Raw genomic sequence first — 17,279 nt, forward strand, 5'->3', positions numbered from 1 at the left:
CCAGGCGCGAGATATCATATTGAGGCGAGGTAACTCGCTCGAAGAGTCTAAGTTGTGAAGAATCAGTTGGAGTACCCAGCAAGATAATGATCAAGAAGTAAAGGTTGGCGAAATAAGGTTGCTTGGCTGAAAAGATAATCGGCAAAGTCAATAAATTATGGAGCAAGAAAAGAGACAGCTGTCCCGACAAGCATCCAAAGTTTTGAGCGAAAGAAAGGGAAAAACTTTATGGAAAATGATCTGGGCGAAGTATAAAAGCATCTGCACGAGATCCTCACGAAGTAAAATGAGTTGTATACCATTAGGATCGATTGGTCTATAAATAGGGGTCCTTGGGTAAATGTAAAGAGGGGTCGGATTGGGTGAGAAGTGATAGCTTTGTTGAGGGAGAGATTAGGGTTTCCTTGTACTTGAGAACTTGTATTTTCATTACTTGGAGTGGTTAATTAATAAATAATTTCTCATCTAAACCTTTATCATGTCTTAGATCTGTTTCTTTTCTTACTTGGGTGTGCTACCGGATTTTCTGTAGTTACATTTTGGCATCCAGAAACAGGGAACTTAGATCGGGGATTCATCCTCGTCTAAGAGTTTGAGAAAGGTTGAAGTTGTTAAAGTTGTAGAAGCTAGAGATTTTGGCGTGCTATTTTAAGATTAGGGTTTCATAGATCTTAAACGATCGACTTGTTTGTAGTTAGTACTAGAAATCTAGGAGAAAGAGTACTTCGTGGGTGCTGCATCGGAAGAATGGAGGCAAGAAACTAGTCGGAGATATCGAACCAAGGATTAATTGATGGCAAGGACACCAAATCGGGCGAGATACGTGATGGCAACAAGGAGAAGTAAACGGTTGAAGCACGGAGAGAAGAAATAAAAGTAAAGGCATCAGTTGTAGATTGAGAAGGCACCGTAAGTCGGCGGAAAGGAAAGACGAAGGAAAATGCTGAGCTTATGGAGGAACCTGTCAAAATCATGAAATCCAGGGCTATCGCAAGAAGGGGAACAACCCGGACGAAAAGTGGAAAGGATGTTGATGAGGCATCCCTTCGGGAGAAAGGGCGAATAAGGTACAAATCCGAGAAGCAAGCAGGAACGGCAAAGCAAGGAGGCCAGGTGACACGACAGGATTACAAATGAAGCAACAAGGAGAAGATGGGAAACTTGCAAGAAGAAGATACTAGTTCAGAAGCGGTAACTGCTTCGTCCCAAATAAAGATTCCACAACGAGGAAATGATCCATGTGAAGATAACGAGGAAGATGGGCAAAGTACAGAAAGCAGAACGCAGAAAAGGAAGCTGCGGGAAGGATATGATCGGGAAAGAGATCTGAGGAGGTTACTGCTGGAGGCGAGATGCGAAAATTAAAAACTAAAATACGAAGAGGAAAGGAGGCGCGAGGACGAGAATAAACGAAATAAGAGCGAAAGAAGCATTTACGGAGTAAGAGGGAGAACCTTAGATCAGGAGATCTTACGGGAGCTGCGAGGTATGAGAATGGAGATGTGGAGCTCGCAAAGGGATAGGAAAACGTGATGGACAAGGGAAGATGTGTCAACCGCACTGGTTCATGAAGGATTAAAAACAACGCAAGAGGGAGAACTAAAGCGGGATGATCAAAACCCGAAGCAAGAAGAGTCGCCTCAAAGAAAACAAAAACGTCAGGAGTCGAAGAATATGAAGATTGCGAAGAAAGGATTGAATGTGTTAGCATGGACCGAGTTGGAACTCCCAGGACTTAATACAACTGTAGAAAGTATATGGGAAGAAGTCATATTGACTGAAGAGATCCCAGCCCCCCAAACCTGGGAAAGGAACCACAACCGGGGAAGAGGAATCATGAGTTTTTCCGATATCATCGCTTTCACGGGAACCATACGAACAATTGTAGAAACGTCAGAAGAGTCATATTTCGCCTCATTAAACAAGAAAAGCTCGCGCACTACATGGAGAATAAGAGGTTGTCATTACCACCACAACGTGACTACCATAAGAACCAATCATAGGGGCATCATATCGAAATAAACAACGGAACATGGAGGACCGACTGTAATTTCATAGTACACTCGAAGGAAGACATCCAAAATTTCCACGACAATGTTCTCTCAAGGGTGTAGAAAGGGGACTACGAAGGAAATGAGATAATACCTGCGGTGAAGAGGGAACCTCTGGAGGAATGGCAGAAAAAGGATATATCGTTCTCGGCGCAAGATGCACCGAAGGAAGGGTCGCACACAAACTCATTAGTCATCACCTTGGCTATTGGCGAATACTCACGGGGAAAAAGGATCGAAAAGGTAAGGGAAAGATCTGTGCTATGGAAAAAGTCTTAGTAGACATGGGAAGCTCAGTGGACATCCTTTTGTATCGATCATTTAAAGCTTTGGGATACGAAGATTTCGACATGATGCCTTCGGCATACAATCTGTATGGATTCAATGGGGTGGCAACGAAACCAAAGGGTGAAGTATGCGTGAAGATCTTCGCAGGAGAGCTAGAGACAGAAGTTATTGTCCGTGTGGTGGACCTAGAATCGCTGTATAACGCCCTCCTGGGAAGGCCATTGATTCATGGAATAAAGGGGGCTGCGTCGACATACCACCAGGCGATATGATTCCCAATGCCGAGCGGGATTGGCGAGATAAAAGAAAATTGGGAAGACACGAATAGCTGCAGCGAGAAGGATATCAAAAACTACAAAGAGAGACTGAAAAGGAGGAAGAGCGCATTAGATTCAAATAAGGAAAGGGAACTAATGGTATACATGACCAAGGAAAAGGAGGGATGGGAGATACGCAATGAGCTACCCGAAAAGGAGGGTGACCCGATACTAAAATTGAAGGAAACAACCGCGCAAAACGAGCCAATCATGAATTTTGCAGCTGTAGAACCAACGAAGGATATAAATCTGGGTACTGACGAAGAGCCGAAAATAGTAAAGATTGGGACAAAGATGGAAGCCGACGAAGAAGCGAGGTTAATCCAGTTGCTAAGTGAAAACCGCGAAGTGTTTGCGCGGGGCATGGACGAAATGCCAGGAATTGACCCGCGAGTAGCATGTCATAAGTTGGCCCTGGATCCAGCAATTAAACCAGTAAGACAACGACTAAGGAAGATTGCAACCACCTATATATCATGAACAAATTGAGAAGGAACTTCAAAAGATGATGGATGCGGGTATCATAAGACCCGTAAAATATCCGGAATGGATTGCAAATATGGTGATAGTACCAAAAAATAATAATGGGATAAGGATATGCATCGATTTTAGTGATCTAAACACTGCATGTCCAAATGGTGGAATCGACGACAGGATATAAAAGACTCTCCTCAATGGATGGTTACTCAGGGTACAACCAGATACCTCTAGATGATGAAGATCAAGAACATACAGCATTCTTTGCTCCAAGGGGGATTTATTGTTACACGAGAATGCCATTCGGGTTAAAGAACGCATGAGGCACATACCAACGAATGGTAGAGAAAAATTTTGCCAAATGGGTGAATACAACGTTGGAGGTATATGTGGATGACATGCTCGTAAAAACTAAGGACTCAGGGGACCACGTAGAAGATTTAAAGGAAATATTTGAGCAAATGAAGAAGTACAAAATGAAGATAAACCCGACGAAGTGCATACTCGGAGTTGAATATGCGACGTTCTTGGTCCATATAGTTTCAAGAAAAGGAATCGAGGTGGACCCAGCTAAAGTACAAGCCATACTAGAAATGTCGTCACCTGCCACTATAAAAGATGTGCAGAAACTGAATGGGCAGTTAGCATCTTTAGGAAGGTTTATCTCGAGATCTTCAGATAAATGTAAACATTTTTTTGACATTTTACAAAAGGGTGCAAAATTTTCTTGGACACAAGAATGTGAGCAAGAACTGCAAAAACATCAAAGAGTACCTAATCAACTTGTCTATACTGCAAAAGCCAGAGCTAGGGGAAGAATTACTTATTTGTCTTGCAGCAACACCAAATGCCCTTAGTGCACTACTACTTCGAGCAGATGAAGGGATGGAGAAGCATATACTTTACGTAAGCAAAACATTCAACTCATCAGAAAGGAACTACCCTAAGATCGAAAAACTGATACTAGCACTGGTATACGCGTCCCGAAAGTTACGAACTTATTTCCAAACTCACAAAATCAAAGTTTTAACAAGAGTACCAATAGAATCAGTCTTGAAGAGCTCGAATAGGGCGGGAAGAGTCGAGAGATGGAATACACAGATTGATTTGTTTGGGTTAAAGTACGAAGTTCAGACTTCCACGAAGTCGCACATCATTGCAGAATCCTTAGCTGAATTCCCATCAGCAGAAGATGAAGGGGTAGAGGAGATGATGGACGTAGATGAAGGACGCCCGGACCCAAAGGATCTGCTACAAGAAAACCACCCTCGAAGGTGGGAGATATTCGTCGACGGGTCTTCAAACAGCTCTGGAGGAGGTATGGGGATAGTATTCACTTCACCGGGACGGGCCAAAATTGTATTTTTCTTCCGCTTAGAACATAAGGTGACTAATAATGAAGCCGAATATGAAGCGGTAGTACAGGCTTTGAGGATCGCGATTGAAATGGGGTTCGACGACGTAAGAATTACCAGTGATTCACAACTGATAGTTCGCCAAATTGAGGGGAGATATAACACGGTTGATCCATTGATGCAAAAGTACTTACAACTCGTGAAGGAGTATTCCACCGAGATACGAAGAATAATTTGGAGGAACATAATCCAAGATAATAACACACACGCATATGCTCTCTCCTTTATAACTTTAATGATTGAAGGCCCGAAAATTGGACATATCCGGATCGAGCAGTTGATGCAGCCGTCAGTTAGCAGGGAAGATAAGGAATTGAGGGTTGTGATCATTGAAGAAGGAGATATGGAGATAGACGACAACGATTGGCGAGCCCCTATCTACAACTATCTGACAAAGGAGACCTCCCGCGAGATAGACAGGAGGTAAACAAGATTAAAAGAAAATCCACGAATTACGAGGTGCGAGGAGGAATACTATACAGAAGATCATATATGGGCCCTCTGATAAAATGCTTGTCGCAGAAATAAGGAATAGAGATTATGAAATCGATTCATTATGGAGACGTTGGCAACCATAGCGGAACCAGATCCTTAGCTTACAAAACAAGGACACAAGGTTACCTATGGCCATATATGTACAAAGACGCAAAAGACATCTCCACGAGATGCAAGGAATTCCAAAGATATGGGAGAAGGATACACGCCCCGTCAACTAGATTGAACTCTGTATTAAGTGTTTGGACGTTTACCATGTGGGGAATAGATATCGTGGGACCATTCGTAACTGGGACGAAGCAGAGATGATATTTGATAGTGGCAACAGACTATTTCACGAAATAGGTGGAAGCTAAGGCCCTGCAATACACAAGAGATGGATACGTATACGACTTCATCCTGGAGCATATCATATGTAGATTTGGGATACCGTTCCTAATCGTTTCGGACAATGGAAAGCAATTCGAAGGAGAGAATGTGAAAATGTTGTTCAACGCCTTCAAGATTCAATCCGGAAAGTCGACTTCGCTATACCCACTGAGCAACGGGAAAGCGGAGGCCACAAACAAGACATTGGCGACCACGCTGAAAAAGAAGTTGGAAGGTCACCATAAAGGATGGTGTGAGCAAATCCCAAACGTGTTATGGTCATATAGAACCACTAGACGAGATGCCACAGGAATGTGCCCTTTTTGCTTTACATATGGAATGAAGGCAGTCTTGCCAGCTGAGGCTATTCTCACGACAACCAGGAGAGAAGCGTGGGAAAAGGGGATGAACTCAGAATTGATACTCGCAAAATTATATGACCTAGAAGAAAATAGGGAAACCGCATTACAACATATGACGAATTATCACCATAGGTTGTCAGGAGAATATAATAAGAGAGTGAAGGCACGAAGTTTTAAGCCAGGCGAGCTTGTACTGTGGGAGATTCCAATATACCAGAAGGGATCAGGAGGGAAGCTGGAACCCACGTGGGAAGGTCCATACATCGTGAAAAGGGAAGTTGGAAACGGGGCGTATGAGTTGGCAGATTTTGAAGGGAAAGGCACAGACGTGGAAGGGAAGATAATATACGGAGAAATTGAAAGGCAAGATCGAAGGATGGATCACCCTTGGAACCCATTGTATATCAAGAAGTATTATCCATGAAAAAAGTTGTAATATCAAAAGAAAATTTGTATTTGAACAAATATTATTAATAGAATATATTTCGTGTTTGAATCACATTTTCAAAGTAACGCAAAATCTTGGCGAAGTAAGACATACGAAACAGGCAAATAAGACCTCATATTAGGAGGCATATAAAACCCACGAAATGAACAGTTTCTAGGGAAACGTAAACCCTTCGCCTAGGAAGGATGATAATCCACGGCATGCACCTTAGTTCGTATGAAAGTGCAAGAGGCAAGACCTAACGCATGTCGTGGACAACTCTCAGAAAGGAAGCTAGGGGCAATGATAAGGCATATCCGCTGAGGGTCCCTTTTATGATGGCCTTCGGTAAGGAGTGTGGAGTATGACCAAGGCGTCGACGTATTTGGTTGAGATGCAGGTGCCTGGGACGTCTGGAGCGTTACCGTTGATGACCGTATGGCAAGTATTGGCTACAAAGCACTTGATCCCAAAGAAAACTCACTTAGGGTGTGACTTCGTAACCTCGATCCATATCGGTGAAGGAAATAAGAAGTCACAAATCAACTGAATATCGTAATAACTGGATGGGAGGAGATCAACATGCATGTTAGGGTTAACCTCCTTGAAGGGGCAATCAGGAGGAATATAAAGGGATGGCACCCTCCATATTAGGAATCTGTGTGACCAAAAAAGATGGCAATGTCACGGGGATAACATTCATGGGAATGTCTAGGCCCGCCGCATTGTCGCGAAATGAGGTTCATAAAAATATTTAGACGAGGTTGATGGATTATTATTTGAAAGAATAATAAGCGCCTGATACTTCGTCGAATTAAGATCCTTCAAAAAGGATGGGGCACAATAAGACCTTATATAGGAGGCGCAATAAGACCTCGTAGAGCAACAAAGCTATACCTAAAACAATTCGCAGTCGGGACAGCAAGGAAAGTGAACTAATAAGCAATAAGGGATAACAATCAAGATCAGCCTAATCCTGTCTTGATCAGCTAATTCTCAATAAGAAAAAGAGGCAAGTATATACTTTTATATTTTGTGTTCTTATTCAGCATTATCCTCGCAAGACTCAGCATTTCCCAGTATATACTTGACACACAAGGTAAACGAAATACAATGCATTATTTACGATGACACAGTGGAGGCATGAAGTAAAGAAAATAATATTATTTACAAAGAGAATATTCTTCCCCCCAAGCTTGGGAGCGCCCAGTCAAAATAAAATTAGAAAAGGTTACAATGCTAGTCCTCTTCCTCATCGTCATCATTCTAGACACTGCCAGCTTTTTGAATTAAAGGAGTCTTTCCTTCAGAGTCATTAACTTGGAGATCTGCGTCCGTTTCTGTCTCCTCATCGGTAGAAATTGGTTCATCATCAGAAAATACTTCGAGCACCAGAGGTACGCGAGGAATGCCGCGGGAATCGCAGAACTCGCTAAAGAGTTTGACCTTATCATCTTGAGCATTTTTGCGAATTAACTTTGCGATCTTAGATGCGTCCTTTTCCTTGGTAGTAAGGTCCTCATTCAAATATCGAACATCATCTTGAAGAGTAGAAACCTTCTCCGAGAGATTGTCCTTCTCATCTTGAAGAGTATAAACCTTCTTGGAGAGATTGTCCTTCTCATGAGACAAAAGAGAAACATGCTCCTTAAGCTCTTGTTCACACCCTAAAAAAGCAGAGGAAGGTGTAAATCAAGGGGAAGACTGGGCACGTTACTTTTGAAAGAACTAAGGCAGCATTAAAGCAATTCAAGAAATAGACTTCTCTCATCCGCTTCGTCAAGTTGGACGAGTTCCTTATCTCATCTGCGAGTTGTTCCCTCAGCCGGGAAAGTTGAACACTGGACTTCTCTAGTAGTTCGCGGGATGAGCGAAGTTCCACGAGGTGAGCCATGTCCCGATTGTGCCCCTAAATCAAAGACATATCAGAAAATTCTGAAAATTTGGGAAAGAGGGGAAATTCAGGCTTAACGTTTTCAAACTCACCAAACCCATTATGTCGGTGTGTTGCTGCTGCAAGGAGAGGTTCAAAGAAGCATTCACTATGAAGGACTGATCCTCAGCCAAGAAGGTATCAGAACTGAAAGAAGCCAAAGATTCAGCGGCAACTGATCTTAGGACAGGGTTCTAGCGAGTAGAAATGAAGATATCTCTTAAGAAATCCATGTTGGGAACGTAACATGGAACCTCCACCTCGAAAGCCTTGTTTTGGATATTATCCTTGGGCAGTTCAGCTGACGAGGTACTTGGAGCAATATGAGAAGGAGAAACCACGTGAGAAGGGGAAAGTTGTTGGTGATGAGGAAACGCAGGCTGGGCAGGACGGTTAATTTGATTCAAACTATCCAAGTCAAGAGCTCGGCGATAACGATGTTGGGGGTCTTGGATAGTAGGAGGTAAGGAAGAATTGTCCTAAATGTCACGAAGTTAGGAAATGACGCAAGAAGAAGGAGACAAGGCCAAGGAAGAAAGAAATACCTGAGTAGTAGTAAAATGAACCACATGACGTTTGCGTTTTTTCAACTTTATCGAAGGGCCCGCATGGATTGAGACTCACCCTCTTGTGAAATAAAATTTTAGAAACCAACAAAAGGTAACGATTAACAGAGAGGTTGTGAAATACAAACCCGCGCTTGACTCGGATTTCGCGTGCGATCCTTCACCAAACCAGGAGGGGGAAGCGGATACTGAAACAAAACAAGGACGTTGGGAAATTGCGAGAATAGAAGATGAAGAAATCTAGATAAAATAAAAGTAACCTCGTTGGGCATATCTGACCAGCGAAGTCTGCCCTGTTCATATTCCGCGAGATGGGCATGCTCTGGAAGAGGACCGGTCCTAGCATTACCATTCTCATCAAAACCCCACACCAAAGGGCCTTAAACTACTAAAGGAAACATCATCCAATCCTCGTCATTAGAAAAACGAAGATACATATTTCGCTTCGTACCGGTAGGATCAACATCCAGAAGAAGGGCCTTGGACGAGTCATCCAAAGTCTTGCGAGAAAGCTTGATACCCCATTCCTAATATACTCTCGTGGTCATATCTTTACCAACGTAATTTGCCGAGAATGAGTCAATATTATAATCCGTAGGGTCAAAATCTTGCACTAAGTGTGGAATCTGGGAGGGACCGCCGTTAGACCTTCTGACGAACTCATTGGAAAGAAGAATGACATTTACACACAATTGGAAAATACCCCGTTGAAGCTTAACTAAGATCTCGTAAAAAGGGGGTTCTTTGGATCGTATAAGGGAAATGAAAGGCCCGCTTTCAGTTGACCGACGATAATCAACATCTTCGTGGGAGTCCAAGTTCCCGTATGAATCCACCGGTAGTTCAGCTCCATGAATCAGGTAGATGTAACTGGAGGAGAAACAGTAGGATCAATCGCTGGGGACAAAGAGAAGCCCATCTTCTGAAAGTCGACTTTGAATTCCTCATAAGTCCTAGATACGGTAGGGTTAGGGATTTTCTTGGGAGCCATTGAAGTAGAATGAAAAAAGTCCTAGATTTGCAGAAGAAGGTAAAAGGGAGAAGAGGAAAGGTTAATTTTTTTTTTATAAAAGGACGAGGGTATACCACGATCGAAGAATACAAACCGGTAATCAGCGGTTGCTTTGGGAAAGAGGCCACGTGGAGAGCAGGAAGGGGAGATACGGCGGTTATACAACTTCAAATTGTTCTTATTCCACCCTCACTTCGTTCGAGTAGAATAAGAAAAGGAAAAATGTAGATACCAAAGATACGATTCGCCACGTGGACGTAGGAGAATACACGAATCATTCAAAGGGATCCCGCCGAAAGATCTTACACCATCCCCGAAAATCCTCGTCAGTGACTTGTCAAATCAAGTCAGGATCGTCATTAGTGAATGGTTGAAGCAGCGAAAACCAAGCGCGAGATATCATATTGAGGCGAGATAACTCGCTCGAAGAGTCTAAGTTGCGAAGAATCAGTTGGAGTACCCGGCAAGATAACGATCACGAAGTAAAGATTGGCGAAATAAGATTGCTTGGATGAAAAGATAATCGGCGAAGTCAATAAATTATGGAGCAAGAAAAGAGACAGTCGTCCCGACAAGCATCCGAAGTTGTCAGCGAAAGAAAGGGAAAAAATTTATGGAAAATGATCTGGGCGAAGTATAAAAGCATCTCCACGATATCCTCACGAAGTAAAATGATCTGTATACCATTAGGGTCGATTGGTCTATAAATAGGGGTCCTTGGGTAAATGTAAAGAGGGGTCGGATTGGGTGAGAAGTGATAGCTTTGTTGAGGGAGAGATTAGGATTTCCTTGTACTTGAGAACTTGTATTTTCATTACTTGGAGTGGTTAATTAATAAAGAATTTCTCATCTAAATCTTTATCATGTCTTAGATCTGTTTCTTTTCTTACTTGGGTGTGCTACCGGATTTTCGGTAGTTATAACACCCATTCATGGCAAATATATTATAAATTAACTAATTACAAGAGAATTAGCAACAACAGCGGGAGCAAAAGAATTAGCAAGGGATGACCCCTACAAGATTTGCGAATTGGAATCTGATGGACTTAATTAACATGCTATTTTGAATAGCGTTTTCTTGGATTCCACGCATCATTCTACAAAACCATTCCACCATAAGACTTGCTCTAGAGCACCTACTACCTAGACAGAATTGATCTTTCCAATACAGATGGAATAGTGGCATTAGTTGAAGACAAACAATTAGCTTGGTTATAGTTACAGACATAGCGCACATAACTCTACCTACTTGACTCTGTTGTTCTTACAAAATTTACCCATGAATAATGACAAAATTTAGTGTTGATTCCTATTTAAACTTCCAGTTCTATAATTAGTAAAGCTTGATTGTACCTTAACATACCATGTGGAGGTGCAAGTTTGGATTCCCATCTAGTCTATTGATTATGCTAAGAGGTAGGAACAAAGTAGTCTCTCTCATACTCAATTTTGCTTCCATGCACTTATTTGCCGTTTAAGAAAAAAACATGTTCTCAAAGTATGCATCACATTATCCAAATGCAAACAGATCAAGCGGCAACAAAAAAGCAATGTAGCTTAACCAAGGCAAACCTGCCATAGAGTTGAGTTGACAACATGAAATTAAGTAATAGTAAGCTTTAAAAATAATCATCAAGATGATACCAAAATGTTAATGCAGTCTCAAGGTGAAACCCGTACTCAGAGTACCTGCTACTCCATCAAATTAATATACTCTCTTCTACAATATATAGGTGGATATATCTCCTTGCTAGTCCAAATCTTGATCAGTTCTACACAAGGGACAAACATTTGTCGGCATAAAAGCCCATCTTTGTGAATCAAATTGGCAGTTGAGGAAGCAAATAAAAAGAAGTACACGACATAAAAAATCCTAGTTGAATAAGTCCAACCAAAAGGTAGAGAATAAAACCAACTCTGTAGCCTGTAAAAACTTGGAAGATGGAGAGAGAACGATGCAGTTGAATAACCAGTTACACCAACAAATTAATCAAGCCCTGGTAAGTAGATGGATCTCCTCGCTGGTCGTCTCTTTGAATAAAATCAGCATACAATTCCTTAAGAAAAGAGAGGCATTTTAGATCATAGTTTAACGAATTCTCCACTTGTTGGCATTTGAAGATGACTAATATCTGAAGAGAAGTCCATCCTCGTAAATCTGGAAGAAACTTAAGAACTTGGCACTGAATGAGGTCCAATTGTCGAAGAGAGCTACTGGAGATTTCAGGAACATCCAGAGCAACCATGTTTTCATTCTCATCATCATTTACACCAAAGCCTTCAAACTGCTTGCACCTTCTAATTTTCAGAAATTGAAGATTACAATTGTTTTGGAGTATGCTTAACGGGAAGTATTTAAGCTCCTCAATATTCCGTAACCATAGGCATGTGAGCGATGTCTGGGTTCTCCCGACTGACTTTACTAACTTGTGGTTGATCTTCTTTCACTCCATAAACATCAGAGAAGGAAAATAAGGGAATTCTGTCAGATATTTGCAGCCACTAATGCTCAGATCCTGAAGACAAGAAGGATATGAACTACTCAATTCTTCTAGAATGAACATATTAGTAAGAGTGAGACATATTAAGGAAGGAAAGCCGCTAATATCTAATTTCTTTAAGGACATTCCTTCAAGAGCAAGAGACTTGAGACGTGGGAGCTTCCCAATAGATGCTGGCAGTTGTTTCATTGCTTTACAGTATATGATTTCCAAGACTTCCAAATTAGGAAGACAAGATGGAAAACTCATCCATGTGGGAAGGTCCAAACCCATGAAGTAACGAATAACTAATTCTAACAGACAAGTGGGAGGTTGGAGAGCTTCAAACACCTGAAGATCATTGCATGACTCCTGCAGGTTGCACCTCATCATGCCCAACCTTTCGTCTATTTCACCCCAACGTAGATACAGTATGCGAAGATTCTGCTTTCCTTTCAAATTTGCTCTCTCACAATCTATTGGGTCTTTCACGTTCTCAAGCCTATAAATATATAGTTTCTCAAGGAAGTTTAGGTTTGCTAGCTCTTCAATACCATCATTACATTCAGGCTCGTTGATGACTTCTTCCCGCACTTTGTAAATCAGTTCTTGCAGCCGGACTAATTTCCCTATACCCGTCGGTGTTTCCATGTTGCGCCTATAATAAATTTTTCTCAATTTTGTCCAATTCTTTACCTGTACAGGACCCTCACACTCGAAGAGATTTGCATACTCTAGATTATAAAGATTACCGCATGCATCCGGTAATACCCTGATCATACTACCCTCTAGGTCAAGGGACCTTAGCTGTGATAACACTCCGATATCTCTGGGCAATGCTTCTAGCAATGGACAAGACCGAAAATTAAATATCCTCAAATTAGCAAGACCGCCGACGTACTCTGGTAAGGATTTTAATTTCTTGCAGCTATTGACATCTAGTGTAAATGACATATCAAGAAATTTAGATATTGTAAACCAGTGACAGAACTGGGAAAGGTGGTTAAGCTGTCGCAATAACTGAGATATAATCTTCGCAAATTACAAAGACTAGTGACGGAATCAGGTAGTTCTTTGTTATCGGACGATGATATATTAAGGAACCTTAGACTTTTCAAAGATCCCATGCTTCAAGAATGTTTTGGACAGCGTCACACCCACTTAGTACCAACGTCTGCAAATTGTAAAGTTTACTGTAGTAATATTTATCATGCATCATACCATTAAGGTCTAAATCGGAAATTTGGATGTACCTTAAATGCTTTAACTTATTTGCAGCCGGATATGCAATCTCTGTACAGGCTTCAGCCATACGTCCAAAATATAGCACACGCAATTTCTTGTTGCTTGAGAACGTGCAACTCTTCAGATTGTTATTTGGTTCAAGGACGATAACTGTCCGCAACTTCTTCAATTGGCTCATGACTACGGAACATCTTGTTGATGAATCATCATCCGATATTAATTGTAAACGTCGTACATCAAAAATATTGGCCAACTCACTAACTTTGGAAACTGTACATTCACGATGCCCAACAACATCTAGTCCTAGATCATGGACAAGATCATGCATCTTCCACATAGTTATGTCATCTAATGCATTCTTTTCGACCACATCCAAAAATGAACTCCACACCAAACTATCAAAATATTCTTCTCCAATGTCTTCAATCGATCGCGCATTTTGAACATTGGATGATGTGCCCCAAGAATCCTTCTGCCATCCACAAATGAATCAAAGTTTCCCTTTTAATCTCCCAACCTTTAGGGAAGATGGAGCAATAAGAGAAACATTGTTTCAAATGAGGCGACAAGTTATCATAACTCAATTTTAGTATTGGTCGGATTTGGCTTTGACCTTCTTGCATATTCCAGACGTCGGATTCTCTAATTGACAACCACTCGCTTTCTTGATTTTTGGAGTGCATTAGACTTCCGAGGAATTTTGCTGCAAGTGGTAAACCACTACATTTTTTCGCTATCCCCTTTCCAATGTTTGTCATGGTTGGAGTCTTCGTCGCTCCACCCGGAGAAAAGGCTTTCTTCTCCATGATAGACCAACATTCATCTTCTTGTAATTTTTCCAACTGGTACGGACGAATGCTCCCTTTTACCACATCTGCAACCTGCATGTTACGTGTCGTAATCAATATTTTGCTCCCTTGAGCACCAACGAGCAACGGAATTTTGAGCCTCTCCCATTGCTGAATATTTTCGTTCCACAGATCGTCCAGTACTAGCAAAAATTTCTTCCCCTGGAGATTTGCTTGAACCTTGTTTACCAACAAATCGAAATTTGATACATTATCAAACTTACCAAGAGTGACGGATTCCATAATTTTTATTAAGATTTTCTCCACATCAAAATCTGAAGATAAACAGACCCATATTCTTTGATCGAAGTATTTATTTACAACCTCATCTTTGTAAACGAGTTGAGCAAGGGTGGTCTTCCCAAGTCCACCCATCCCCACAATGGAGATTATTGAAACCTTTTCCGGAGAATGATAATTGACATCTGACGACAATGATTTATTCGCCTTTGTTAATATATCTACTATTTTAGCAGTATCATCCTTTCTTCCCAGTCTCATAATCGTTTATAAAGGATGCAGTTTGCCGACTTCTTTGCTCACTACTTTCACCATGAGTATCAACTGCTTTACCTTGCAACTGAAACCTGTGCATATCTTTAGTAATTTCATCTAATCTTCTGTTAATATTCTTAATTTTCTTAGACATTTTGAAAGCAAAAGCAAGTGGGTTGTTGGAAGATGAAACAAAATCGAGCAACTTATGCTTCAAGCGGTCCCCTCTTTCACATCGACGTATAGCTTCATAAGAGAATTCGTCAATCACATCATCAGCATCATGTTAAAGATAGAGACTCATCTGCTGAAGACTCTCAACCAAACAACTAGCATTCCGTGTATAAAGGAATGACCGAGTATTTTGCATCTTAGATTAGTCTCACGGGTCTTTAGTTTCAGTTAAACTAGCGTCTGTAGCTCATGAATAGGTTGATTAGTTATAACAACCTTTGTACTCTCTGATATAAATAACAAGTAGACTCCACAGTTCTAAGTGTGGAAGTCTTTCACCAAAATACAAATCCTAACTTGGTATCAGCCTTGATCCAAGCTACGCTTCCAAAACCAATTCAAAAAAAAAACTAGAATGTCGACAACAACTCAGTTAAGAAACATACAGATCCATCATCTGGTAACTCTTAAGTTAACAGAAAACAACTACGCACTGTGGAAAATGCAGTTTAAACCAATTCTGAAGGGCCATGGACTAACTGGCTTCATTGATGGTTCAAAAACTATACCTCCTAGAACACTACCAGATTCTGATGCTGAAAATCCAGAGTTCACTGCATATGAAGAACAAGACTCTCTTTTGGTTGGGTGGCTGAACTCAACTCTTACTCCAGAATGTCTTGGGGTTGTACGTGATCTTAACACATCTAAGGAGGTATGGGATGCTCTGGAGGCAGAATATGCTCCAAAGACAAAGTTTCACCAGATGAATCTCAAAAAACAGTTACACAACTTAAGCAAAGGTAACAAATCTTTACGAGTCTTTTTAAATGAGGCTAAAGAACTATTTGCACAGCTTGCAACATCCGGATATACAGTCAGTGATGATGAAAAAAACAATCCATCAGCAATGGGTTGAATCAAGCATATGACTCGATTGTCTCCACCTTAGGCACATTGGAGAACCTGAGCATGGATCTGTTTTACTCCCATCTTCTAAACTTTGATATGTGTATCACACGTCAGCTTGAGGAAATACAACAACCAATTGCACATGTTGCTGCTTCTTCAACATCAGGAGGAAAACCTTACCAAAACAACAACCACAATCCAAGTCAACGACCTTTTCATTATCAACAAAATCAGTCTAAACCTCGCTTCAAGTCTCCTATGCAAAGCAACAACACTGCTGAGAAGTGTCAAATCTGCAAGAAGAAAGGACACCTTGGTGACAAATGCCGGTTCCGTTACAAACCAAGCACTAATATGCAGAAACCTCGGGCTGCATATATTGCTTTTCCTGAAGCTTCCTATGGCAATCAATGGGTCATTGATTCTGGTGCTACAAATCATCTCACAGCAGATATGACCAACTTGACAATCCCTCATGAATATTCAGGCACAGAACAAGTGTATGTGGGAAATGGTAATGCACTTAACATCACACATACTGGTAACGCATCTTTCACACATAACTCAAGGTTATTCTGTTTGAATAACATTTTTCATGTACCCAATATAAAGACAAACCTGTTATCAGTTTCTCAATTCTGCAAAGATAATGGTGTTTTCTTTGAGTTCCACTCTTATCATTTCTTTGTAAAGGACAAGACAACGGGAAAGCTGCTGCTGCGCGGACTGAATAGGAATGGATTGTACATTCTTGATGGCCTTACACAAGTCAGGAGACAAGGGTCTTCTCAAGCTCATGTTGCATCTTCCATGCCAACATGGCATCAACGTCTGGGTCATCCAATGCTCCGTACCGTGTCTAGCATTTGCAATAGGTTTTCACTTCCAGTTTCCAATAAGATGTTTACTTTCTGCAACTCTTGTCATGTTAGTAAGAGCAGAAAACTTTCTTTTTCTCTAAGCACTACATCTTATGATAAACCACTATCTTTGGTTGTTTCTGATATCTGGGTCTCCCCCAAACTATCCAGGTCTAGTTTTCGATATTACATGCTCATAATGGATGTTTATTCTCATTTCACTTGTGGTGTTTCCTTTAGTACAACGTTCTGATGCTTTGTCTATTTTTATTAATTTTCGAAAACAAATTGAAAATCTTACAGATCCTAGGATTAAGATTTTTCAGTATGACAATGCCTTAGATTATAAGAAGTTCACAAGGTATTTAAATGAATCTGGTATTCAACACCGATTCTCTTGTCCTCATACATCACCACAAAATGGAATAGCCGAAAGACGTATTCGCCATGTCACTGAATCTGGCCTTGCCCTTTTATTTCAAGCACATATGCCCTCTTTATTTTGGGCTGATGCGTTTGTCACTGCTTGTTATTTAATTAATCGCCTGCCTAA

General features: G+C 41.1%; 1 protein-coding gene across 1 annotated transcript; it reads right to left on the reverse strand.

Annotated features, from left to right (window-relative positions):
- Nucleotides 1–13,306: 13,306 nt before the first annotated feature.
- On the reverse strand, nucleotides 13,307–14,786 carry LOC113294156 (putative disease resistance protein RGA3). Its single transcript, XM_026542573.1, has 2 exons — nucleotides 14,070–14,786; nucleotides 13,307–13,909 (listed from the first exon to the last, which is right to left on the reverse strand). Exons 1-2 carry the CDS (start codon nucleotides 14,784–14,786, stop codon nucleotides 13,307–13,309), a joined length of 1,320 nt encoding a protein of 439 aa, XP_026398358.1.
- Between the last annotated feature and the right edge of the window lie 2,493 nt (nucleotides 14,787–17,279).

Source organism: Papaver somniferum, chromosome 7 (assembly GCF_003573695.1).
Source record: "Papaver somniferum cultivar HN1 chromosome 7, ASM357369v1, whole genome shotgun sequence".
Taxonomy (NCBI): Eukaryota; Viridiplantae; Streptophyta; class Magnoliopsida; order Ranunculales; family Papaveraceae; genus Papaver; species Papaver somniferum.